The sequence below is a fragment of the Saimiri boliviensis genome, chromosome 21 (genome assembly GCF_048565385.1).
Source record: "Saimiri boliviensis isolate mSaiBol1 chromosome 21, mSaiBol1.pri, whole genome shotgun sequence".
NCBI classification, from domain to species: domain Eukaryota; kingdom Metazoa; phylum Chordata; class Mammalia; order Primates; family Cebidae; genus Saimiri; species Saimiri boliviensis.
Window position 1 is genome coordinate 23,551,584 of NC_133469.1, and position 26,443 is coordinate 23,578,026.

Below are 26,443 nucleotides of genomic sequence, written 5' to 3' on the forward strand. Positions count from 1 at the left end.
GGCACGTGGACAGGCATGGAGCTGCGCACCCAGGGTTCTTGCACATTGCTGTGTGTCCCACTCTCACTTACAAACACGGTTTCTCTTCGTTCAGGGGATTGCTTTTCATCCCTTTAGCTTTGAACAAAACCAAGGCGGAGTTCTAATGGCAACCCCCCAGCACACCCTGGATGTGGAGTGTGGAATGGCTGCTTTCCCACAGCAAGAGAGGGAGGCCCTCTGCAGGGCAAAGCCCCGCCCACTGTGGGGCACACGGGTAATGGCTGCCCCCAGCTTGCTTACGCATGTAGGGATCGGCACTCAGGAACAGGTAACCACAGCCGCCCCCCGCCCCCCCCCAACAGTGCATCTCCAAAGTGGGGCTCACGGAGCCTGCAGGCCACTGGGGCAGCTGCTGCAGAAGTCTTCACACTCTGGTGCTAAATGCCCTTTGGGGCTTTGGGTAGTCCTTGGAGACCCCTCCCACCCCAGGCGGGCCTCTGGGAATGGTTCCTCCCATTCAGTTACTAAGACCCCTGCCAGGGCAAAGGAGTACAGGAAGAACAGGTCCAGTCGGGGGGTGGACATCTGGAAACTCCTGGCTGTGCCCTCGAGGAGGTGGCACCCAGGCTGCCACTGCCACATGAGGTGATGAGCCGGGTGGCCTGGAAGGCAGAGGTTGCCACAAACACACCGGGACAGGCACAGGAGGTGGGGGACAGAGCCTCAGCCACGTGCACTTCCCGTTCATCTTGTGTCCAAGTCAGCAGCCTTGGCGCTGACCGGCTGTCAGCCCTTCCTGCTTGCGCTCAGGAAGGGAGGGATCAAAGGGTTCCTCTCCGCCCCATCCCTGGTGTTGAGTTAATGGGGAGAGGTCCCTTGGCCACCTGGCCTGGGAAAAATGCTTCACACACAGGTCTCAAGATGACTCATGGCCACGGTCATTGTGCCCCTTGGCCAGGTCACTCCGTAGGGACACTCACAGCAAATAAAGTCAATAAGCAGGGAACGCGGGGCCTGGGCTAGGCCAGCAGGGGAAATGCTAGCAGAACAGAGCTGCCTGTTTTTGTCTTTCCGTGATCCCATCCCGGTCAGGGGCTTCTCCCCCTCCCAGCAGCGACCGGCAGTGTCTGTCATGACCCTTCTTCCCAACTTCCCTGGGAAAGCACAAGCATCTGTCCCGAAAACAGGCCAGGGCACAGGCCCAGGTCCCAGAATAGGGACAACTCCAGGTGTGAGGAATCTAAGTAAAAAAGCAGGATGCACACCTGGGCGGTCCCGCCAGCCCTGGGGAGGTTGGGATGAGTCGGGGCGGTGGGAAGGTGGGGGTGGTGCGCAAGCCTGGCGGGAGGGGCCTCGGGGAGGGGAGGGGCAGTGAGAGCCCCGAGAGGGCGGGGAGAGGGGAGGGGGCGGGGCGGGCGCTGCGGGACCAGGACCAACCTACAAGTCTGCGGGGATTGGGGCTTGGGAGACCCTGAGAGCCCCAACTCGCCCCGGAGTCGCTGTCCCGGAGATCCTCAACGCGATCTAACTGGGCGCAAATAAATGGGACACGCAGGCAGCTTCCAAAAGAGGCGAAACCGTTTTATCAAGTCGGCGCCGGCGCGGTATCTACAGTATCTACAGTATCTACACCGCCTGCAGGCGGGGCTCTCGGGTCGTCTACACTGCAACTGCCGGCCGGGCCGCGGGCGACGCGGTCTCGGGGAGAACAATAAATATCACTTCCTTCCGCCTCCGACCGGGCGCTTTGGCACTGGCGGGCGGGGACCCCGTGGCCCTCGGGGCCGGGGAAGGACCCGCGGTGGCTTCAGGGACTGGGGAACCGGATACTTCGATAGCCCAAGGGGCTGGGGGGTAGCGGTGGGGCCCCCATGGCTTCGAGGCTGGGGAAGGGGAGAGCCGCGGTGGCCCCTGGGGCTGGGGGAACGTGTTCCTTGATGGCCCTTGGGGCAGGGTGGCCGGGCCCCGCGGCCCTCGGGGCTGTGCGGGGCCGGGCGGGGGCGCGGCGGGGCCCGCGTTATCTGGGGCAGTAGTCGTAGGAGCCGGGCGGCGCGGCTCCCGCCGACGAGTACATGTTGGCGGCCGCGGCGGCTGCTGCGGCGGCGGCGGCGGCGGCGGCGGCGGCCGGACTGACGGGGTGGTGGTGGTGGTGCGGGTGCGCGTGCGGGTGGTAGCCGTGGCCGCGCAGGCCGGGCAGCGGGTAGGGCGCCGGCCGGCTCTTGGCCCCGAGGTAGTGGTCGTAGGCGGCGGCCGGGTACTTGTACGGGTGGTGATGCAGCGGCTCCGATGCGCCGGGCGCCTCCAGGCGCAGCTCGGGGTGCGGGGGGCTGGGCCGGCTTCCGGGCGCGCCAGGCAGCGGGACGAGGCCGCCCGCGCCGCCGGCACCGGACAGCGCGGGGCTTAGCACCCGGGCCAGCAGCTGCGGAGGGTGCGCCGGGTCCCCGAGCACGGCCGGCCCGCCCGCGTCGCGCTCGAATTCTCGCCGGGCCTCAGCCGCGTCTGCGGGAGGGCCGAGGGGTGAGCGCGGCCGGCAGGGGCTGCCGAGGAGCTGCGCCGCCCCACGCGAGGTCCCGGCCGGCACTCGGCGTTCCCCGACCCGTCGGTGCGAGCCTGCTCGAGACCCCGCGCCGCCGGCGCCCCAAGCCCTCCCCGGGGCCCGCGCCCCTCTGCGGGCGGCGGCGGCGGCAGCGGGCGGGGCGCAGCCGTCGGGCCGGGCGGGCGAGTGCGCGCTTGCCCGCCGCCGCAGCCTTTGTGCAACCGGCGCGAAAGCCTGGAGCGCCCCGGGGGCGCAGGCGAGGTCTGGCGAGGCCGCCGGCCCGGGGTGGAGCGCGCACAGGGCTGCGACCCGGATCCCACAACCCCGGCCCTACCTTTTTCCGCCCCGCTGGGCTGCGTTGGCGAGGCCACGGGGTTCCGCGAGCGCGCGAAGGCGCTCATGAGCGGCAGCGCGCCGGGCCGGTGGTTCCGCGGCCTGCGGGTGGGAGGCGGGTCAGGGCGGCGCCCCCACCAGGCGCCCGGAGCTCAGTCTCTCGGGAGGATACTCACCAGTCCTCAGGGTCGCAGTCCCGGAAGCCTTTGGCGAAGGGATTGCTGGCAATCTTGAGCTGCGTGATCTGCGGGGAGGTGGGTGTGAGCAAGCCGCTGGAGCCCTGCAGCCCCGGCCACCCGACCTCGGCGCAGGACAGGGGAGTGTTGGGAGAAGCGCACCAAGGAAGGGCCTCTGCCACCCCGACAGGAACCGGCCCACGTCTGCCCCTCCCCTACAGAGTTCGAGACTCCCTCCTGCGGGGGAGTACAGGGGTCTGAGAAACCTCCTCTCTCACTAGGGAACCCCTTTCTGGTGTCCCCAAGTGGACAGGGATGGAGACTCGGCTCCTGGCTGGGATGGGAATGTGGTCACCTCCACCCCCGACGAGCAGTGGGGGGTGGGAGGGGGGACAGAGCGGCTGCCCTAGGAATCTGGGTAAACCTCAGATCAGGCCCCTGATGGGGAGTTTCCTGAATGGTTTGGAAAACAAACTTTCAGGACGAAGTGACAGTTGCCGCTGGAGACGTCAAGCTGATAGGAGGCTGCGCCAGCCAGCCTCGGGAGGGAGGGGGCTCCTGGTTGGGGCTCCACTGGGATCACAGGCTGCAGGTCTAAGTGGACCCACTGTCTCCAGGCGGCAACTGAAAATTACACCCGCTTTCCCAGAGGCGTTGAATCCACCCAGGCCTCCCTGCAGGCCCTCACCCGATGGTTCTGGTAGGCAGTGACCGCCGTGAATCGGGTCTCCTCGAACACAAAGGTTTTGAAGTTCTCCTCGGCGTACTTCTCGCTATCTTTGCGCGGGTCCACATAGACAACGTGGAAGCGGGGCTGGTATCTGTGCATGGAATTCAGAATAATCTGGAAGGCAAGGTGGGGAATCAGCTCCAGCGGTGGGGCTGGGCTGAGGATCTGGGGTGGGAGCCAGGAAACGGCTGAGGTCTGAGTTGGCAATGAGTTTCCTGGATAAGTTGGGCAAAACCCTTAATTCCAAGTTGAGGCTGGACCACGGGGTCAAGAGGAGGCTGTGACCCACTGTCGACTGCCAGGAATGAATTCAGGTGGCCAAAGATCCGGGTTGAGGTTTCTTTCCTTAGGTGCCTCCCCAGCGGCCTCGCTGGTCTGGACTCCATAAAACCTCTTTCTCCAGCCTCCTTCCATTAAAAAAGCCTCCTGCATAAAATCAGGAGTGGGCTGAGAATAGGAGGGCGACCCTTTTCCCAGGGCCTAGGCCCACGGTGCTGTTCGACCCCTGACCAGAGGCTGCTCTCCTCATCTGCACCCGGGTGCTGCCCAAGCTCCGCCTCAGCCTCTGGCCTCGCAGGGACTCTAAAGGGCCTCCTTGGGGACAACCTGTAGCCTGCTGGGGACAGGCAGGTGCCTGGGGACCCTAGAGGCCCCTCTGGGACAGGCAGGTGCCTGGGGACTCTAGAGGCCCCTCTGGGACAGGCAGGTGCCTGGGGACTCTAGAGGCCCCTCTGGGACAGGCAGGTGCCTGGGGACTCTAGAGGCCCCTCGGGGACAGGCAGGTGCCTGGGGACTCTAGAGGCCCCTCGGGGACAGGCAGGTGCCTGGGGACGCGGTCGCTCACGTGGCCATTGTCGTCCAGCAGGTTGTTGGTGAGCTTGAGCTTGTCGAAGGACACGATTTGCTTCATCCACTGCGCTCCCTTGGCAGGCGAGTCGGGGTGGTAGTGCACGCGGCCTGGCGTGGCAGGGTCGGCCTTCCCCGCCACCAGCCAGGAGGAGCTGTGGAAGGCGTACCTGGAGCGGCACGGGGTGGGGTGGTGCATGCGGAGGCAAATCCGGAGGGCCTTGACCTGTGTGCTGGGCGAACCCTAGCAGTGCCTCTGAGGGGTTTCCCCTGCGGTGAGGTGGAACCCTCTGCTGCCACGTGGGCTGGGAGCTTTCCTGAAGGCGACTGTGGACTGAACAGACAACTCCCACCCACCCCGACGCTCAAAACAATCAGGGAACTGGACACCCCGTGGGGCACCGTGGGGCTGGGCTTCCGTCATCTCATTTCGCTGCATGCGGGTCTGCCTGCCCCGGTGCTCCCGGCGGCGGGAGCCCACACTTGGCATTGCCGGCGGCCTCGGGCACAGGGCAGCGTGAAACGCATTCTCTTTATTAATTGCTGTTAATTGTCCGGGCGGCTGAGGCCCGCCCTGCATAATCTCTCCCGGCCACCCCACCTTTCCGGCCCAGCTCCAGGACCCGGAGTTCACTGGGGATGGGGGAAGGGGACTAGGCGCTCAGGCCGGCCTCCTGGGAGAGGGAGACTTGAAGAAGTCCAGGGCTGAGGACTTGGCTGACCAGCCTAGGGCCACACAAGCCCAGGGGCGAAAGAGCTGTCTGGAGCCAGTGGGAGCCGGTTCAGAGAGCGCGCGCGGGGTGGGGTTGTGGGTCGGGTCAGATGGGAGTGGAGGAGGGAGCAGGTTGAGAGGTCGGTTGAGCAGCAAGGCAGGTGCCTAAAGAGTTCCATGGTGCAAATCGTACCTGGGAGTTGGGTCAGCAGGCAGAGACCCACCACTTCCCAGGGCGCCCTCCCAGGTCCCGCACGCTCACCGGTAGCGCTTATCGTCCACCGGCACAAAGTCCATGAGCAGCATATAATCGGCCATGGGATCCATGCCGAACAGCTTCACTTGGAAGGTGGGGAACATCCGCCTGGGGGTGATGAGGCCTCGGGTCACCTTAGCTGGCGGAAAGCAGCTCCCGCTTGACCTACCCGGGCTGGCAGCCCCTCTGCTCCGCCCTTCCCTCCAGCCTCTGGGGGCTGCTGTGTCTTCCCCGCCTTTGGGCTCCATCTCTCCCGGCTTAGCTGCTCTAATCTAGGCAGGCCCCCACTCAGCTGGGAGCTTGGTACGGCAGGGAGCCTCCTGGGCCCTTCCTGGACACAGAAATGGCCGGCCCAGCGCTGGAGCCCCCACCTTCAGCAACCTCGGCACCTTTGGCAACCACATCAACCCAGCCTCGATCGCCCTTGCCGGCTTTTTGGCCTCCAGGCCCTAGCCTCCACCGGCGGCAGGGTGCCTAACATGCGACCTTAGCAGAGCCTCCCAAGCTTGATCGAAGCAGCTCCCGGCTCCAACAAAGTGAAACCGGGTATCCGTGTGATTTCAAGGTGTCACCCGCTGCCCTTTTAGCTGGGTCTTTGCCTGCTTCCCAATCCCCTCTTCAAGGCCAGGACTCAGAGCCCTCACTCCCCTGACTCTCAGGCCCTGGCCCCATGATAGAGTCTCCCCACCTTCCTCAGGGCACAAGCAAGCTTCTGCTCCCCTTAAGACACACAACCCCAAGACGCAGCTACCCAGAGTGGACTTGGCCTGTATCTTCCCTGTTCCTCAAATCTGTCCCGCTTTGGACCCTGGCTCAGTGACGGATTAGGGCTCTTGAAAGGACATTCTGCAGCGCCTGGACGGGTGGAGGCCGTGGGCTGCCCCCACATGATGGCGCAGCGGTAGTGGCCCAAGGGGCCCTTCAGGACAACACAGGGCTTGGCCCTCACCTGCCCTCCCCACTGCCTCCCCTCACAAGCAACTCCAGAAAGCGGTGGGCAGAAGACAAATGCCAGGAGCCAGCCTCTAGGACAGGCCTGCTCCCTCCCCCACCCGAAGCCTCTGCAGTCTGGAGGGTGCTGTGGAACGTGGGCTGCTGGGTGAAGCCCAGCGCAGACAAGGCCCTTGCGGGCTGGCCTGCACCAGAGGCTGGGCTGCTGCCGTCCTCAGGAGGGCCTGTGTGCCTGGGGCCAGCAAGGAGGGCCTGGAAAAAAAAAATCCACAGAGCTGGAGCAGAGCACAGGCCCAGGCCCGGGTTCCTGAGGAAGGACGCGGCGGCGGGGAAACAGAAACCACGAGAAGGCTTTGCAAACAGGCCCCGAGCGCCCCTTGGCTGTTCGGACACGGAGCTGGTGTGTACATTAGACACAGCCCGGCACCCGCCTTTGTCTACTGGTCAAATCGGGTGCATCTGCAAAACTTGTTCCCCTTCTCTCTTGGTCTTTTAAAACAAATACAGGCCAGTTGGGAGGTGGCGGCGGCTGGCCACAGTGGGGCCCCACAACTATGGGGATCTAGGCTGGAGGAAACTGGGTAGCGACTTCCACCGAACACAGCACGCTGTTTTTAAGGGCAATCCTCTCCTGAAAGTGTCCAGACAGTTGCCCAGCTTCTGCTCTTTATCTTGCCCGCATGGACTGAACTCCTGAACCGAACCAGAGTTTCCTTGAGGTGGAAAACCTAGGAGACAGCCCGGCAGCGAGGCTCCCTGGACGTCGCTGCCTGCCCCAAGCCGGGTGCGCTCCAAGTCGGCCCGTTTCTGGGCTGCCCGGCGTCCTGGGGCTGCGGGGCGGGCGGGCGAATCCCGCGGGGCTCCTCGCCGGTTCCCGTGCGGCCCGCGCCTTCTCCTCCCGCCCCGGCGGAGGATAGGTGAGTGTTAGGAAGGGAGGGCCGGGCGGCTGTCGCCGGAGCCGGGAGCGCGGAGAACGAAGGAGGCGGCGGGGCCCAGAGGGGCCCACAAGTGGCCGGGCCGCGCCCCCGCCCCTGCTTTCTGCCCGGCTCGCGCGGATGCGGCGGAGGCCCGCGGCCCGGGCGGCAGCACGTGGGGAGGGTCGCGGCGTGGGGAGGGGCGCCCTGACCTGCCGGCCTTGGTGACGATCATCTCGGTGCCCAGCTGGTTGAACTCGTCCCACAGCGCCTTCATCTCCAGCTGCACGCTCACACCGGCCACCTTCGCGTTCTTCTTCACCGGCGCCTTGGCGGCGGCCGCGCAGCTGGCCCCGGGGCCCTCGGGCTCGGCGGCGGCGCTGGTGGCGACCCCGGCGGCCGGCGCGAACGGGTAGGCGTGCGGCGGCGGCGGCGGCGGGCCCGGGACGCCGGGGGCCGTGGCGGCGCACGGGTCGTAGCGCGGCGGCGGCGGCGGCGGCGGCGGCGGGGGCTCGCGCGGGCCGTACGGGTCGGCGCCGGGCGACGCGGCGCCCGGGAAGCCCCCCGCGGCCCCCAGGCTGCTCAGGCTGCTGGCCGTGAAGGCTGCAACGTCGCAGAAGTGCGAGAGCTGCGTGAGCCACGGGCTGGACACGGCGGAGATCATGACCCGCGGGCCGCCGCCGCCGCCCCCGCCGCCGAGCTGAGCGCTGCCCCGCGCCGCCGGCCGAGTGGCGGGCGCCGCGCTGCGTGCGCCCCGGGCCGCGCAGCCCCACACCGCGGGCCGGCCCCGAGGAGGCGCCCCGCCCCGTCCCGCCCCGCGCCCCCCCACCCCCGCGCCGAGACAATGGCCTCGCTCCCTCCCCCGGCCCTCGCCCCTCCCCCGCCCCTTCCCCCTCCCCGGCCCCCAGCCCGCCCGCCGCGGCTCGCTCGGCCCCGGGGCCCCCCGACCGCCCGGACCGGCTCCCCGGTGCGCCGAGCCCGTCGGCCGCCCCTCGCTCTGCCGCCCGCCCGCCCGCGTGCGTTTCTCCTCTCTCCCTCCCAGGCGTTCTTTTCCCAATTCGCCGTTTTACCTTTGTCTTCCTCATTTAAATTTCCCACTCCGATCATCTTTTCTTCTTTCCTGTCTCTGTAGTTTCTATTTCTGTTTTACTTTCCACCTCTTCCCGCTGGCGTCCAACCTCGCCTTCCTTTTCACTTTATTTCTAATCATACTTTGTGTCGGTGCCTTTCCTCTTATTTCTGTATGTCCTTCTCTATCTTTCATGTTTTTTTCTTTTTTAAAAAAAACTAAAAACTAAAGTCTTTTCTTTTCTTCTTTTTTATGACTGTACTTACTGTCTTAAAATTTCCCTTCTTTTTGTCTCGTCTTTTTTCGCTCTTGCTTTTTATTGCGTTTTTGTGTCTTTCTGTTTCTCGCCTGTTTTTCTTCGGGTTTTCTGTGCTTTCGCCACTTTTCTTAATTTGGTCTCCTTGGCTTCCTCACAGCTTGCTTTCTCTCCATCTGTGAAACTCTCCTGCACTCTCCTCTCTTACCAACTTTCCTCCCCCCATCCAAGCTCATGCCCACCTCCGCTCTCCTTCCCAGCCTCACTAGCCCTCTTCTGGGCCTGGCTACCTGCGTACCCATCTCCGAAGCTGGGCCCTCAGGCTGGTGGGAGGATAGGCTTTGGGCGGGATGCCGGCTCTTCCTCTCTGCCCCACAGTCGCAGCCAGAAGCCTGGAGCCCACCCTACCAAGAGCTGCCTTCACCTACTCTGCACCCGGGCCCGACAGCAGCTGAAGCAGGGGATCCGGCGGGCGGGCCAGTATAGACACAGCCTGGAGACTTACCTTCCATGTCCCTGGTGACGGTGCTGAAGTGCATCCCGGCCGGGGATCCTGGCAGCCAGCGAAGCTTCACCCGGTCAGAGGACCCCGAGCCCTGGTGGGCAGTACGCTCCACCGCCTCAGCTGCAACCAGAGAGGCGATGCTAAACGCACTGGCCCGGGGAGACAGCGGGCTCCGCGCATCCATAGGCGCCCGGCGGCCTGGCCGGCGCCGCCTCCGACTGCGTGTGCCCAGCCACACCGCGCCCAGCCCAGCCCACGGAGTCCGGGGGCGGGGGCCTGTGGTGCCACTCACAGCCGGGGGCCCCTGGCCCAGAGGATTATGGCGTCATGGGCCCCCAACTTGGGGCTGGTAGCAGCCGAGGGGCCCAGACGGGTGGAGCACCCTGGAAGTGCAGGGCTCTCCTGCTTTCCAAGCTCCCTGCCCCTTCCTCCGTTCCCAGGGACCTCCATGATCAACGCCCATTGAACATCCCGTTGCTCCTGCCAAGGCTCAGCCTTCCTCTGTGCCGTGAAACCACCGTCAGCTTCTACAGCCCCCCAAGGAGAGGAGTCTATGCCAGCAGCACCCAGCCCTAGCCTGAGGTGGCAGGGCACCCATGACGCACGGAGTGGCTGCCAGGGTCCAGCCCTGCCCCTGCCCTTGGCCCCTCCCGCCTCCACCACCTCCCTGGCTGCCCCTGCACCTGGGTGAGGAGAGGGCAGCTCAGGCTCTCACACCGCAGCGTCCTCTGTTCCTCCAGCAGAACAGGACCCAGCAGAACAGGACCCAGCTCAGTAAATGCCCAACAGCCCCCTGAAGTTGGCTCACTATGGTGGCTGGAGACCCCAGCGGAGGGACGCTGCCCAGGCTGCGCAGCCCGGGAGCCCGAGCGTCACGCGCACTTGCGCGCACCGCCCGCCTCTGGCCAGGACGCTTATACATCCGGAGGGTGGGCAGTGCCCGCTCCTCCGACCTCCCTGCGCACCGGCCGGTGCGGGGAGGGCCGGGGGCGGGGCCTGGCCGGCCTCGGGAGCCGAGGGCACGAGGACAGGTTGGAGAACTTCAGGCCACCGGGTCGGATGCTGCCCCTCGGCACCCAGCAGCCAGGCTGCCTGCTGGGAGAAGCTCTGTGCCCCGACCCAGCTGGGCAGAGCGAGGGCGAGGCCCGCCCCTCGGCCTGGCTTCTAGGCCCAGGGATCCCAGACACCAAGGCCTAACTTGGCCTGTGCGTTCCCCCATCTACTGTCTCCGGGGTCTCCTCTGACCAGTTCGGCGCACCCACTGCCTTCCTGTCAAGGGTCTCTCCCGCTGGATGTCAACCCCGGAGCCTCTGTGACTCACTGGAGCTTCCCTGGTGCCGGTGGTCAGGGCCACAGTTTGCAAGGCCTCTGTATACAACCTCGTTGTAGCCCGTCGTTTTGAATGCTTGAGAAAGAAGTGGGAGGCAGGCAGCCTCTCCCAGGGTTTTTAGGATCTCAGGGCCTCAGACCCTGGTCTGGAGCGGATGCCGGGTGGGAAGGCACAGTAACTGGGTTTAGGGGACTGGGCACCAGTGTCGAGACTGGCCCAGGGCCTGAGGTCCAGGAATGCATGTGAGTCCAGGGCCACACAGGGTGAGTGTGCGAATAGTGCTGCCTGTCTGGGATGCGGAGTGTGTCGCCGCACGTATGGGGTGCCCCATGTCCTGCCCCCCCCCGACCCCTGCCACCTGCAGCTAGAGCTTATTGGGCCATGTGAGAAAAGGGAAGCTGTCCCCAGTGCATTTCTCTTGGCCTGAGTGGCTAGTCTGAGCCATGACAGTGACAATGACTTGTGTCTCTCAGTGTCACTGAGGGGACCCAGGGACAGGTCCAGTGAGGAGTGCAGTGTGGGCACGGACCAGTGTGGAGAAGGCCCCCTTCCCTCCTCTCTGAGCAGAGCCAGCCATTGTCGCCAGGAGCTGCTCCTGCAGGAAGGGATGGTCCCACTGGAGGCGGGCAGGAGGGACACTGGTGGCCGCGGATTTGGTGGTGTTGCAGGAGACAACCTGTGTTGACCGTCTGCACCCAGAGAGACTGGGCTGTGTGGGGTGGGGGTGGGGCTCCTGCATGTGCCCAGCCTGTGGGTGTGCCTGTGTGTGTCCTGTGCACATCTGCACACACCTCAGGGCAGTGGCCAGATGTGGGGTTGTGGGTGAGGCCAACACTGAGAAGTGAAAGTGAAAAACCCCGGGGCCTCCTGGAGGCTCTGGGCCAGCCCCTGAGGATCCGTCCGGAGTCCCCTGCGCCTCAGGTATGTAGGGAGCAGCAGAGCCTTCCAGCCCCCAGTAACCCCTTTGTGCCTGAGCAGGGCCTGCGGGCAGGCGGCCGCGGCGAACGTGCCACAGCAGAAAACAGGCCGTCAGGGTGGAGAAAACCCTGGTCAACCAGAAGGGCGCTGGGTGAGGGTCCCACCCAGGCTGCTCAGTCAGCCGACCCTACCCCACGCGCTGCCGATACTCACTCGATTTCGTATCCTCAGACCCGGCTGGGACCCCCAGCCCCCACTGCCCAAGGCCGGGACCCACCAGGAGCCCTCTGCTAAAGGGGCGCAAAAGCCTCGAAGGGTGAGGCCAACCGAGCCTCCACCGCCCAGCGGGATAGGGCTCCTCGGACCCTCCCTCCCGCCCGCCTGCCTAGGGCGCAGCCCCGCCGTGGTCTGCCACCTCGCCACCCACCCGCGCTCCCCGTCGTGCCCTCCCACAGCCCGGAGGGAGCGTGCCCGTCGGGTGGCTCTAGCCCCGCACGCGCGGCTTCCGCGCGCCAACGCAGCGCCTCGGCACGGCCGGCCGCAAGTGTTCTGCCCTCACCTGGCCCGGCCGCGGCTCCCTTCCGCCTCGCTCCCCCTGCCGGCCGCACCTCCACGGCCGCCCGGTGGGAAGCCCGGCTGGGAGCCGCCCGGCCTGCGTCGGGAAGGTGAGACGCGGCTGGGGGTCGACGGGTCTGACTCCTCCGGGCTCGATGCAAGGCTGGGGCCTGGGCCGTCTGCTCCTCCGCGTGCAACGCGCAGCCGAGACAAGACCCCCGCCTCTCCGGGCCAGGACGGAGCCGGGAACTGTGATGAGACCATTTCACAGGCCGGAAAACCGAAGCTTGCTTTCCTCTAGCTGGTAGGTAAGGGGTGGGGACGAGAGGCTTGGCCGAGTGCGGGAGGCTGGAGGGACGGACGCAATGGATACGCTGCAGCTTTTGGTCTCTGGGCTGCACCTCAGCCCTGCCCCGAGAGAGTCCAGTGTGCTGAGACTCGCCCCCCACCCCCACTTGGTAGTTGTGGGTGAAGCAAGCCCTACCTAATTCCAGAAGATTTTTTTCCTAGCGCAGGGAGGCTGCCGCCCATCTGTCCGCCCAGTTCCGCCTCCTCTGGGCACACGTGGCTCCCTCAGGGGAGCCTTCACACAGGTGCCCTCATGCCCACCCAGCAGGACCCCCTTCCCCACCTCCTGTCCATAAAGGCACAACGCCTCCCCACAGCTCAGAATTCTGAGCGCTGCTGGGCTGCGGCACCCTCGTGCACCCCGGGGTTCGGTGGCTGGCAGGCAGCACACCAGGATCTTTGGGCTGGGCTGGGTTCCCCAGGCAATTTGTACCCCCAGCATTGGTCCCAGGCCACTTGGGGCACAGATACGCACAGAAGGGACCGGCCAGAGGTTCGAGGTGCACTAGGGACCCCTCCTGTAGGCCTCAGAGTATGGAGAGAGCACAGAGAAGCCGGGCTTTACTTGACCCTGCTAATTCGTTTCAGGATGAACCGCCTGGAATTGCTTACAGCGCCTGCTTTGACGAGGCCTCGGGGTCTCCGACAAGGCCCGCCGCCAGGAGCCGCCCTCACTAGCCTCCCTCCCGCCATCAGCCGCTCCGCCCTGGGGCCCCAGAGAGGGGCGGTGGTGCGGTGGGAGACCCAAACTTCGCCGGAGCCGGGACAAGCCCGCGCGCCCAAAGGCTCTGCCCTCTCCTCGCGATTCCACTCCCACCTCTCGGACTCCCTGCCCTCGGCGGCGGCGGGCGCCTGCACAGCAGCCTCGGGAGCTCCCCAGTCGTCCCTCCATCCCACGAAAGTGGCTGGCCCACAACACTGCGAAGGCGACATTCCGGATGACCCTCGTGGGCGCGCACAAGCCGAGATCCCGAGCCTAGGAGGCGGGCGGGTGAGTGGGGCCGAGTGCCAGGGCTGCCCGCGGGGCCGCTCCGCTGTGGCCTCTGTCCCTTCATCGGCCCCCAGCCGCTGAGCGGGGAGAAGAACCGCGGGCGGGGGCCGCGGGGGAGGAGCCGGCAGAGGCACGGGCGCCGGGGTCTGCATCAAAGCCGGGGTCGCACATTTGGTCCTGCATGCCGAGGCGCTGGCGGGAGTGACGGCTGCCTCTTCGCACAGTAGTGGTTTTGCAGACCCTGGGGTGGTGCTGAGTTCGAACTAGGGGACTGTGAGGACTCCTGGAGTGGAGGGGCCCAAGTCAGAGCCAGAACAGGGGCCAAGTCTGCCTCCAGGGAGGGCTGGAGACAGGATCGGCTTCCTTCCCTGCCTGCTGGGGCAAGGCGGTGTGGGTCCACTGCCAGATCGCCTGTGCCACCGCAGACACTGCCTGAGATGATGAGGAAGGAAGCCATTGCTGTTACCCAGCCTGGGGTCTCCATGGGCTCCTCCTCAACCTGTGGCTCAGGTGATCCCACTGCCCCTTGACCTTGCCCTCCCTGGGCCCCTCTCCTCCCTGGACCCCTCTCCTGACACGGATGTCCCCACCAAGCCCACCCCCATGTGTTCTCCTTGTGCTGGACTTTTACTCAAACTGCTAGGGTGGTGGGTACTCGGGCTGATTCCGAGCTCTGCGGAGTGTGCCAGACGGCAGGCAGGAACCTTCCCAGGAGCTCCAGGCCCACAGCCAGGTTCACAGGAGCGGGCCCAGGGCTTGGAGGAGGTATCCCTGTGAGCCTGGTCGGGCAGCTGACCACATAGCTGGCGAAGGCCTGGGCATTAGAAACATCCCGGTGTGTGCACCTGGTAGCTGGGAGGACACTGGGCAGGATGACAGGGGGTGTGGCCCCCTCGCCCCGCCCACGGCATCCCCTGGGACTCTTCCTAAGCCCCAGCGCTGCCTGCCTTCTGGTCCCAGGGCAGGGCCTGACCCACCTCAGAGTCCTAGTGCCTGGACCCCTGGGGATCCAATGACTGCAGGATGGACAGAGAACAGCTGAGACCCTGAGAGAGGCAGACATGGGAGGGAGTAAAGACATGAGTGGAGAGAAGACTGGACAGGGAGGCACACAGCCCTGTGACACTAGTCTCCTCCCAGCCGGGAGGGGACGGGCCAGGGGCTGCACAGCCAGCCCCACATAGCTGGCCCCCAACCTCCCGTCACCAGGCCTAGTTGTTCCCCCACACCTGTGGGTGCTGTGTTCTGGGCCAAGTTCCCAGGAGGACAGTTTCTGGAGATGGTGAGAGGGATGGCTGCACCAGATGGGTGATGGCACCCTCTGCCCCCCGACCTTGCTGGGCACCAGGACTCCCTGCAGACTGGAAGTTCCCACAATTCCAGAACAAACAAACAGACAGACTAATGGACAGCCCAGCCCTGGGCCCTCTCCGATTTCTGAGGCTGTTGATTTAGCTGCCCACTTGGTGGGAGGACCCAGCCACATGGGGAGCCGGCTGTCCATCTGTCTGTCTATCTCCTGGCCACGCTGGCCCCTCCACCCCAGGTGCAGTCAGGCAGAGGTGAGGCTCTGAGACCCTGGATGACCTGCATGCAATCTGGTGAGGTGGCCAGATCTCAGCCTGGGGGGCCAACTGAGGAACCAGTCCCTGCCAGCCCCCTTCCCCTCTGTGGCCCCAGCAGGGGGAGCCACACTTGCCAGGGGAAGGGACTTAGCCCAACAGACCCTGGGGAGGGGTGTTGGCTGTGGGTGAGTGGCCAGATGGACACTTGCAGACAGGTGCCTCCAGTTCCTCTGGGCAGCAGGGAACCCCGACTGGACAGTAGCTCCCACTTGCCCATGTCCAAGCACCCACACCACCACGTGCACACATGCTCATGAGCATGGGCGTGAGTGCATGTGTGTGTTCACACCATGTTCATACTCAGGTACACGTACATGGGAGTGTGGACACATGCCTACACGTGTGAGCATACCAATATTGTGACCATGGGCACATGTGTACGCATGCACACAGTGGACCCAGACATGAGCATGAGCACACACATGCACACTGCATGCAGATGCGCACATGTACACTGCATACAGACACACGGGCTGGGCACAGATGCACACTGCATGGAGGCACACGGGCCGGGCACAGACACGCACAGGCACACTCCGTGCAGGCACACGGGCCGGGCACAGACACGCACATGCACACTCCGTGCAGGCACACGGGCCGGGCACAGACGCGCACATGCATACTCCGTGCAGGCACACGGGCCGGGCACAGACGCGCCCATGCACACTGCGTGCAGGCATACGGGCCAGGTACAGATGTACACATACTGCGAGATGTGAGCATGGGCACACTACGTGTACACAGACATGTGAGCATGGACATGCACGCTCGTGTCTGTACATACAGGGAACCTTCTGGGTGGAACTCCCTGGGAGGCCACTTTCCATGGTCAGATAGATCCCAACACTGAATCCTGCTTGGTGGTGAATGAGCCCTTGGAAGCTCTGAGAGGGAAGGCTCTGGGGACAGGGCCAGAGGCAATTAGAAATGACAGCTAAGCCAGTGACCCCAGCACCTTTGTTAATGGGTCCTAACGAGGCCATGGTCCCGTAAGCATTAGATATGTTGTACGTCTCTTTAAAGATGCTTAAAGCATTTAAAGTAATCAAATGTATCACACTTGCGGTTTTCATTAAATGCTCGATTGATCCTAGTTGTGCACATCATCACCGTGACAGCCCAGTGTGACTGCTGGGAGAGACCGCGTGGAAATCCTGTCTCAGTGCAGGGGAGGATTGGCTCTACACCCGGTACCCCTCCATCCACTCTGCTCCCTGGCTGAGCCCCCAAGGCTGCTGGATTGTCCCTGCTAGGCCAGGACCATGCCCAGGTGCCCAGGCTGGCATTCGAGCCTCCCTGCCCACTGCTCTGGGCAGGTCCTGCTGGTATCTCCCATTGTGCCTGTGGAGGCCCCCCTGAGGAGCCCTCACTGACCTGGTGGGCTGCCCAAGCTGGGGCAGGTTTTGGGGAGTGCCCCTGATGAGCAAGGCTCCAGCATGGGAGTCCCTTTGCTGAGGCTTATAGAGGACCCCCAAGCCCACAGGCAGAGGGGAACTGGCTCCTGGAGAGATTAGGAGCGCAGGCAGTTTTCCCTGGTGGGGGTGGGGATGCAGGGTTGGGGTCGCCAGCCTTGTCTGGCCTCCTGCCTTTCCAGGGAAAGGATCTGGGGAGAAGGCTGGGAATGTTTCATTTCAAAGGAGAACAGGACTCCTTCAGCAGGATCCCTGTATTCTGGGCCCTCTGCGCAGCGGGGAGCCAGGGTGATGAAGTCACCCAGTCTCAGGAGCTGGGTCCAGGAGAAGCCTCACCCTCTTCAGGGTTCTGTGTCTGGGAACACACCCTGGCCTCTGAAAGCCTCAGTATTTTTGTCTGAGAAGTGGAGAGAACGCTGCAGGCCCCACGGGTGGATGGAGCCTGTGCATATCGGCCCGAGATTGCAGGTCCCCAAGCTGATGTCACCATTGCTGCTGCAGGGCCACCCGCAGCCCCGCGGGTCCTCCCAGCACTGTGAGTAGGGTGGGTGTTGTCTCTGTAGCCCCTGCGGACCCTCCAGGCCTGGAGTGAGGTTTGGGGAGGGGGCATCCTGGCTGCGCTCCCAGGAGACCCAGTTTGGCACCTTCTCCTGGTTTCCCCACTGAGTCCGTGTGCCCAGGCTCAGCCTTGGTTTCCCCATATCCATAAGCCTGCCCCAGCCCCACCCAGTCCTGACAAATCCCTTCCCTCCTCCAAGGCTCTGCTGAACCAGGTTGGAATTTCTCAAAAGCAAACAAACAGGCAAGCTCGGAGCTGCGGTTTTCGGAGCTCAGATTCCTCCCGGGTCTGTCTGAGCTAGCATTAGGCCAGGCCGGCTGCCCCACAGCAGGCTGGATGGTTGAGGGGCCTCAGCTGAGCCCCCCTGGCTCACTGGGTGCTGGACCTGAGCAAGGACCAGGCTCAGCACCTACAGCCCAGACAGCACCTGGCTGGCCCAGTGCCCTCCCAAGACCCAGCAAGGATGGCAGGAAGCTGCAGCTGGTGCCGAATTTGGGTCTGGATTGGGCGGGTGGGAGGTGCACGGGGATCGGGTTGGTGACGATACCCGAACCGATGCAGGGCTGGGGGACAAGGAGGGACTGGAGGCTCACGGTGGGGGCTGGACCAGGGTATGGGCTGAGGGGAAGTGACCCGAGGTGGCCATCAGAGCGGGTGGTGACATCCCCAGGCCTGTGGCAGGGCAGGGCAAGGCGTGGAGGCTGCTGTGAAGGAACGTGGGGGTGGGAGAGGCGGGCTAGGGCTGGGAGGGCACCTCAAGGGGCCGACGGGGTTAGGAGGGAGGGCTGGAAAGAGGGGAGGGGTGGGAGGGGTTCTCGCCAGGTGGTCTTAATCTCCTCAGTGAAATAGGAGTCCCGGGGGGTGGGCGGGGGAGGTGGGAGCTGGAGACAGCTGCGGGAGGGGGCCCGGGCCTGACAGCCCGAGGCCGCCAGGCACCCCTGCCTACCGGGCCGACTCCCCAGTCAGTCCCTGCCAAGTCCGTGGGCTGAGACTCGAGAGTGTTCCCTCCACCTACCCCTCCTCGCTCGGCCTCATCTGCCTTTGCTGAGATGATTTCAGTGGCGTGGAGGGGCTGGCATGTATTTGTGGGGGTGTCGCCTGGGCCCTTCCCGCTCTCTTAGTGGGTATTTGGACAGGGCAGGGTCTGGGCCACTGATACCCCCTGAGGGGTCCCCACTAAGCTGTCGTCTGCTCTGAGGTAATGCCAATGGGGCTAGGGGGTGCAGGGGGAGGGAGGAGCCCCTGGCCATCCCTGGACCCCTCAGCTTTGCCTGCCAGCCCAGCTCAGGGACCAGAGGAACAATGCAGGGGATGTGAGTCCGGGACACGTGTGGCTCCCGTGTGGACATCCTGGGAGGCGGGAGGGGGCCTGAGCAGTATGGAGGCGCCAGCTGCCCCATCCTGCTAAGTGGGTGCTTGGCACCAGCTATGCTGGGTGGACAGACAGACGGATGTGAGCTTTCGCTGGTGCCCCAAAGTCAATCTAGCCCCTCCCTCCAGAGTGTTTGCCAGGACCAAGTGATCCAGCGGTCGCCCCATCCTGGGAGGGGTGTGGGCAGGCGCCAGGCTGTCTCAGGCTTCACTGGGAACTGCCAGGCCCTGGGGCTGGTCTGAGGGTCCGAGGTACCCACTGCAGCAGAGGTCCCAGCGTGGAGAAACTGAGGCAGTCCCCCCTGACAGAGCTGGCCTGGAGCAGGTGGGGCAGGAGCACCCGGGCCATCCCTGAATTGTCTGGGCTGGCCTGGCTCTCCTGGGGACCCCATGACCAGGGCCCCTCCCTGCGGTGCCCACCCTCACCCCCATGTGGCTCCTGTGTGGACAGAGCCCAGCCACCTGTCCCCTCCCTCCCGGCCCTGTGCCCTGTCCCTATCACCAGATGAACCAACCTGCTCCCCTCGCACCTGCTGGGCCCTGCACGCTGCTGATTCTGTGTGTTCCTTGGGGCTGCCAGGGTGGCACATGCCCCAGGGCATTTGCTGTTGTGTCATTGTTCCCTCTGGGCCAGGCTCAGAGTCACCAGGGCCTCAGGGGCCAGGGAAGGTAACCCCGGAGGAGACCAGCTGGCCACATGCGTAGAGCAGCAGGGAGGAACAGGGCAAAACCAAGACGTGCATGGTCTCAGATGGCGCCAAGGGGGTGGCGCATGAATCCCGCTAAACCAGCCCTCGTGAGCTGGAGGCTGCGCAGATGTGCAGCGGCCCTGAGGTCAAAGAACAGGCTGGCTTGGGGGCCTCTGGATACAGGGCCGTCAGCCCTGCACTGGAGCCCTCAGCTTCGTACTCAGGAGAGTTCCCTCTATGGGATTATAGAATCCATAGCCTGGTGTCAGGCCATCTCCTGTGGCCTCGATGTCACTACCCCCTGAGCTCCTCCCACCCATCTCTGCACATTCAAGACAGGATGAGTCTTAGTCACTCCAACCCTCAGAGTGAATCTTTGCAGTTAAGTTCTTTCCTCGAGTCTGCTACAACCAGCCAGAGTCTTAAATCAGGACAGAGTGTGTTTCAGTCTCGGGAGATAAAATACGGCCGTAGCCTACAAACGTCTGCAGGGCTGTGTGGGGTCAGAGGAAGCAGCCAAAAGCTAGGGGAAGAAACTTCGGGAAAGAAGTCACTGCCCCTAAATGAAAAAGAGCTATGCAACATCAGAGCTGCCTGGGAGGTAAGCAAACCGGGTGCCCCAGGAGAGCGAGGAGACCCTTCTCCCCTGGGGGTGGTGGGCCACTGGGCTGCAGCGGCAGAATTTGAAGGGCTTTTTTTCTGACACCAGAGTTGGGTTTCTGGCTTTGCTTCCTGGGGATGGAGGCACCTTCGGACACTCAGCGTCTCTGCCCCAGCCTCAACGATGCAGGCTTTGGAGTTTGCTTGCCTCCTGCACAGCCCTCCTTGCTAGCCCAGGACCAGGGGAGTGTGGGGTGACCGTGTTCTGGATCAGGGGCCAGGGCAGAGGCCTGAGGCTGCAGTGGTAAAAGACATATCCCAATTTGACTCCCTGGAGTCTTGCAGGTGTTTTGAGAAGTGATAAAATGATTATAGAATCCATAGCCTGGTGTCAGAGAGTTATACCTGTCATGTATACCTGTACACACATATATGTACACTGCTACATCATAGCCTACAAATTCTACCATCAGGATGCAGCAAGGGTCATTGTGTAGGTGCTGGGGACACTGTTCTGGGGTCTAGACACAGCCTCTTGGTACAGGATGTCACCCCCTCCGTTCTACATGTGCTACCATTTTTTCTTTTTTGAGACAGAGTCTCACTCTGTCACCCAGGCTGGAGTGCAATGACACGATCTCAGCCCACTGCAACCCCTGTCTCCCAGGTTCAAGAGATTCTCCTGCCTCAGCCTCCTGAGTAGCTGGGATTATAGGCGCCTGCCACCTCGCCTGGCTAATTTTTGTAGTTTCAGTAGAGACAGGGTTTCACTATCTTGGCCAGGGGGGTCTTGAACCCCTGACCTCGTGATCCACCCACCTTGGCCTCCCAAAGTGCTGGGATTACGGGCGTGAGCCACCACACCTGGCCATGTGCTACCTTTTCTTCATGTGGCCCCAACTGTCCCCTGCTCTCATCTTGAGGCTGGAAGTCTCCAAATCGGTGCCCAGGCCCTTTCGGACCTCCTGACAGCCCCCACCCCAACCCCAGTCAGTAGTTGGCGTATGGCCTGGACGTAGCCCCAGAGCCCCCCCCCCCGACCCCCAGTTTATAAGAACAGCCAACATCAAGCATCTTGGATTTCAGCTAGGAGGACCCCCTACCTGGTGGCAGCTGACACCTGAGCCCACCCTACCCAGTGGCAAGGGGCAGGGGTTAGTGACCCAGCTGGAGAGAGTGGCCATGGAACAGTCAGAAAATCCCCATGTCACTCACCCTGGTGCCAGAGGGGAGACTGAGGCACAGAAGAGGGCCAGGCTGTGGGCATCTACACAGGGCCTGGATGAGCGGGGGCCCTGCCACATGCCTGCCCCTGGTGCCCTGCCCACCCCTGTTGTCCACCCGCCCGCCCAGGCAGAAAATGGCCATTTCCTCTGGCCCCTGCCCCAGGGAGCGACACGGAGCTGGCAAAACAAACAGGCCATTCCTCCTGTGGCCGCCGGCTGGTGATGGATGGCCAGAGGGGCTGGCCGTGCTGACTGACGACCGCCCATCATGTGTGGGCTGGGGGTGGGGCCTGTCCCGGCCTCGGCCCAGGCACGGACACAGACTCCTCATCCCACCCGGAGACACTCCTGCCTTGGGGACTCATGGGGATCGAGGCCCGGCACATCAATTCCTGGAGCCTCCAGCTCCCACTGGGGCCATGAGGGATCCAGGTCCCTCACGGCAGGTGGGGATGTCAGGGTGACAGCATCTGTGAGGATGGGGTCTCCCCGGCACCTCCTCATCTCCTGCCAGCTGCCAAGGGCAGGAGCCCCCTCCTCACACCACTGCACTCTAGGCTGACTGGGTTGCTGTCCCCTGAAGCATGGGGCTGGGGACCTCCATGACACAGGCCCCCCCCCAGCAGGGCCCACACAGGCTGGCCTGGGTCTGGGCTGCTTCCGTGGAGAGGTGTGTCTGCAGGATGGACAGGGTGCCAGGTCTGGGGGCCAGATCCTGGTTGTGGAGAAAAGGGCTTGGAGGGGCCAGGTCACTGAGCTCTGGTGGAGTTGGGTTGGCACACAGGAGGGCCAGGGCACGAACGGAAGTGTGCCAGGGGCTGAGGGCGGGGGGAGGGGTGGGGTCTGACAGGACCCGGCCCACATGGCAGTGGCCTTAGGAGGCTCCAGGGTCCTCTGTCCTGGTCAGCCCCTCTGTCTGGCCGGGTGTTGGATTGTCACCTCACTGGAGAGATGGGCAAACCGAGGCTGGAGGGAGGTCTGACTGAAGGGAACACAGGCCCAGGCTGAGGCGGGCCCTGCTGCGTGTCCTAAGCTCTGCTACACCAGTCCAGTGGCCCCCACGGCTGCCCATACCTCCAGATTGGGCTGATTCAAGAGACTTCCGGTCCTGATGCCAGTCACCTGCGGGGGCTGACGGGCACCCAGCTCCCCGACCTGAGGCCTGCTGCAGCATGGGCCACCCAGTGGCTGGCTGGCCGAAGAGGAAGGGGCAGCTGCAGCCGGGCCTCTGACCCTCCGACTCATCTGGCCGAGAGGAAGCTTCCGAGAGCCCCACTTCCCGGACCTCTGAGTGGGCTGAGACCCCACTTCCGCCCAGAGCCCCCAGCCCCGCTGTCAGACTCTCCAATCCCAGTCCTGAAGCCCCACGGCCCCCCAGCTACATGTTTCCTGCTGCAGGGGACGGTGGTGGAGGGGGTAGTGGCCGGGACACTCACCCAGATCTGGGGTCGGCAGAAAGCCCCATTGAATAGGGTGGACGAGGACTGAGCCGAGTGGCCTCCCTGGGGACGGGGCTGCCCACAGAGGTGGCTGATGACCTCTGCTAGGAGGGCCCATCAGATCCAGGCTAGCCCGTTGGTCCCAGGTCAGCCCTGCAGGGCTGTAGCCAGGAGGGTGCTCTGATGCAGCCATTCAGCTTCTGGGGCTGGGCTGGGCATGGCCCAGGCCCCCGGGCCCTGTGGACAGGGGCAGCGGAGCAGCAGGTGGTGCCCAAGTGAAACCCACATGGAGGAGGCTCCGTGGCACTGGGGAAGGCTGGGCGTGGGGGCCGGGCAGGCCCTGCCTCCCTCTGACCAGCATTGTTGGGCAGGGGATGTGGGGCCCCAGGGTGAGGTCCTCAGGTCCTGGGATCCAGGAGATTCCAACTGTGCCTCCCAGGCGAGGTAAGGCTGAGACGCCCCTGTCCCTCCTTGCTTTAGGGACAGGAAGTCTGGGGTCTGTCCCAGGCTGGCAGACTAGGGGCAGAACCAAGGCCCGTGTGGGGCAGGAAGTGGCCCTAGACTCCAGCGGGGGTGGGGTGGCCTCCCAGGAGCAATTTCCTCCCTGAAACATCCTGCCTGGGCAGCAGGAGGGAAGAGGGCTGCAGCCCCGGCTGAGCAGGAAGGGCCTGGGGCTCAGCATCCCCTCGGGCAGGGCTCTGGGAGCTCCCAGGAGGGAATGACCTCATGGCATGTCTGAGCCTCCGGAGCTGAAAGGCTAGGCTGGGCCTCCCGCCAGCCCCCAACCCAAGCTGAGCTCCTGGGCCCGTCGCCTCGTGCTGGCCTCCCTTGAGTTTCTGGTGCCATCAGCCTCATCGTCCCTAGACCAGGAGCTCAGAGCTGGGCCGAGCCTGTTTCCCATATGAAGCCTGGCGGTGCCTGCACACGGCCGATGGATGGGAGAAGGGAGGGGTCCTGCAGGCAGTGAGCGGCCTACGTCGGCAGCCCAGCTGCCCCTGCTCGGGCCTAGAGGGGGGTCAGAGGCCCAGCCCCCACCCGTGTGGCCTAAATATAACCTGAGCAGGCGCCTGGCCGGGAATAGAGACCTCTGTCAGCTCCCAGCAGGTGCTAGCGGGAAGAAGGTCAGCATGATTGGCAGGGGTGCCGGCGGGCAGGCGGCCAGACTTGGGTCATGTGAGTGTCCGGTGGCACGGTCCGAGGGTAGGGCGGCGTGTCCTCACAGGACAGCTGGGTGCCCGGCCCGCCCTGCTCCAGGCAGCCCTGGCCCCTGCCCTTGCCTGCGCCCACGACTAAATGTGCTGCCAGGCCGGGGGAAGGCGGGCCAGCTCGGCACTGGCAGCATGGCTGAGCCCTTGTGCATGGGCCCAACCCTAACCGGCGTCCCTCTGTCCCTTGTCCCTGCAGGGTTCTTCTGTCCCGCCACCCTCAGGCCCCATCTTGCCCTGCGCGATGGTCCTTGGCCCGCCCCTCCCACAAAAAGAAAAAAAAAAAAACAACCCACAAAACTCTCCTCAACTAGCCCAGCTGATGGCGCTTAAGCCAGTGTCCCCTGGAGTCCCCTCTGGTCCTCGGCTCCTGTCCTGGCCTCTAGTTCCCCAATTGACTGTCAGGTGAGCCCCCTCGAGCCCCACATCACTGGGTCCAGGGCTGTAAGAACAGCACAGGGGCCAGCCAGGGAGGAGTCCCTATCCCTCCCTCCCTCAGCTGCCCTCCCCTGCCTCTCAGGTGGCATCCTGGGCCCCAGGTCCCCTGGCCTGTTTGGGAGCCCAGCATCGCACCCCTCCCTCTGCCTGCCACCCTTGAGAACGGTTCTCACCAGCTGCCCCTGCTGCCGTCCACCAAAGCACAGCCTTCTCTCCCAGTCTGTTCTGGAGAGAGGAAATGTCATGCTAAGAATCTGCACATACACTGGAAATACCAAGCAGACACGGAAGAGAGAAATCCTCCCTAGTTCCTAGCAGTGGCCCTGTGCGAGGGTCCTGGGGCAGGAGCAGCGAATGCAGGAGAGGAGGGGCCTGTGTGAGGCACTGCGGGCTGCCGTGGTCTGCCTGACCCTGAGAGAGAGAATGGGGAGGGCTGGCGGGGGGGAGGGTGGAGGCCGAAGAGCCTGAGGTACCCAGCCGCCCCGGGCGCCGTTGAGGTGTGTGCTGATTGAATAAGCCAGTGTTTGCCCAGCCCCTACGAGGTGCCCACCACTGTGCACACCGTGAAACATGTCACCATCTCGGGGGACAGAATTTTAGCGCCTTAGGCTCTGGAAGGGAGTCTTGGGTCCAGGGACTCTGAACAGAACCTTTGGGGAGTCAGTCCTACCCGGCCAGCCTGCCAGGCTTCTGGTACACCCCTAGCGATGAGAAGCCCACTCCCCAGAGGTGGCCTGTGGCATCTGGGGCAGCTGGCACAGCAGTGCTCACTGTGCAGGCTGGCAGGTGGAAATCCCCTCCACTGGGGGATGCACAGGGCCAATGTGGGGTGCCTGGTGGGGCAGGCCTTGAGCTCAGGGTCGGGTGGGCCTATCATTCCTGCCCTGGGCCTCAGGGCCCTTTGGGGACAGAAGTCCAGCTCTGAGGCCCTGCGCACACTGCTCACCCTAGGCTTGTTAGCTCTCAGTCTAGTTTTTCTGGTTTGGAGCCCGGGTACCCAGGCTGGGCCAGGGGGCTGGGGATGGGCAGAGGGGGGCTGTGGGTGGGGACTGGGCCTGGTGCGAGGGCATCCTGGGCCTGGCCTCACTGCTACCTCGTGCCCTCCCCTGCCCTTGCCTGTGGACAGGCGGGTGAGCTCCACCCTGGGCTGCTGGGGGACATCCCATGGGTTCCACGGGCTTTGAGGAGGGGGCCTGGTTTTGAGCCTGTCACTTGTAGCCTCTGGCTGGGTCACAGACCTGGGAAGGGACCCAGGGTACAGCCCCACAGGAGATTCTGTGGTCAGTGTCTGGGGCTGAGGATGGGACAGGTTTCCGGTGATCCCCGGCCTTAGTTCTCAGCCATTGGCCTTCCTCAAAGAGGCCTAGAAGCAGGCTCTGGGTGCCTGGGATGCTGCCTGAGGCTGCGGAGGTGGCAGGGACTCCACCCAGGCCAGTCCGGTGCCAGGGGCTCAAAGGGACGTCACCTGACAGGTGGGGCACAGGAGCCTGGCACAGGGGCTGAGGGCCAGCGTGAACTGCAGAGGACGCCACAGCGGGTGGTGGCCGGCACTCCGGCCCCAGGCAGGGGGAGCCCCCCCACCCACATAGAGGCGTCCTGCCCACCATTCAAATCCTGGCTCCTCCACTCGGTCTGGTGAGCCCCTGACCTCTCTCTGCCTCTGGAGGGGACAGACAGGGGACTTCCTTCCTCCCCACCCTAGCCCCCCATGTTTCACTGCCTGCCTCTTCTCTCAATCCTAAGTGCCTGGATGCCCTCTCCTCTCCTCACCTCCAGATCTGCCATCTGTCACTTCCCAAGACACATGTGGGGAAACTGAGGCCCAGAGGGTGAAACAAAATGCTGAGAGGAAGCGATGGGGCTGTGAGTGGGGTTGTGGGCGGAGCTGTGGGCGGGGGTGTCACGGGCCTTGCCAGCAGCAGTAGGCCCCCTAGGCAACCTGGCTTCAGCGCCCCCACACCCCCCCAGGCACATTCCCCGTCCCCCACTGCCTAGCAGGAGTCTACCCACAGCAGCGGCCTGGCTTCTGAACCTGGCGAGAGGCTGGACCAAGGGCCTGTGGATAACATCTGGGCCCCGAAAGTGGGAAGTGGGGCTACAGAGGCCCAGGGTGGGCGCCACCCCTAACTTTCCCACCAGCTACCCTTCCTCTGGGCAGCTCAGGGCACCTGGGCTCAAGACCTGCTGGAAAGCTCAATATTTCCCATCTCCATTTCAGAGCTGGGGAAACTGAGGCACAGTGACGTCATGTGTCTGTCCTCACAGCATGAGTCCAGCACTGTCCTGTGAGGTGAGTGATAGGGCCAGGCCTGGGACTGCCCGACATGGGTTTCCCGTAGGCATGGACAAGGAATTCCCCGCCAGGGGAGGGCTGATGAGTGCCTGGGCTAGCTAGGAAGCAGGGGCCATTCCTGCGTTCATGGTTTAGGCAGGTTTCCATCGGGTTTCAAGGGCGCACAGTAGGGCCAGCG

General features: G+C 64.2%; 1 protein-coding gene across 1 annotated transcript; it reads right to left on the minus strand.

Annotated features, from left to right (window-relative positions):
- Nucleotides 1–1,542: 1,542 nt before the first annotated feature.
- TBX1 (T-box transcription factor 1) lies at nucleotides 1,543–8,172 on the minus strand. Its single transcript, XM_039462550.2, has 7 exons — nucleotides 7,649–8,172; nucleotides 5,578–5,679; nucleotides 4,602–4,773; nucleotides 3,716–3,871; nucleotides 3,028–3,095; nucleotides 2,853–2,953; nucleotides 1,543–2,481 (listed from the first exon to the last, which is right to left on the minus strand). Exons 1-7 carry the CDS (start codon nucleotides 8,098–8,100, stop codon nucleotides 2,000–2,002), a joined length of 1,533 nt encoding a protein of 510 aa, XP_039318484.2. The 5' UTR covers nucleotides 8,101–8,172; the 3' UTR covers nucleotides 1,543–1,999.
- Between the last annotated feature and the right edge of the window lie 18,271 nt (nucleotides 8,173–26,443).

Bases quoted from the DNA above. Each gene is read 5' to 3' on its own strand.
- TBX1 (XM_039462550.2), bottom strand. From the start codon at position 8,100: ATGATCTCCGCCGTGTCCAGCCCGTGGCTCACGCAGCTCTCGCACTTC. The intron at 5,680-7,648 runs GTCAGGGCGCCC...CATCACCCCCAG, and splicing joins ATCGTCACCAAGGCCGGCAG to GCGGATGTTCCCCACCTTCC. The intron at 2,954-3,027 runs GTGAGTATCCTC...TCCCACCCGCAG, and splicing joins GACTGCGACCCTGAGGACTG to GCCGCGGAACCACCGGCCCG.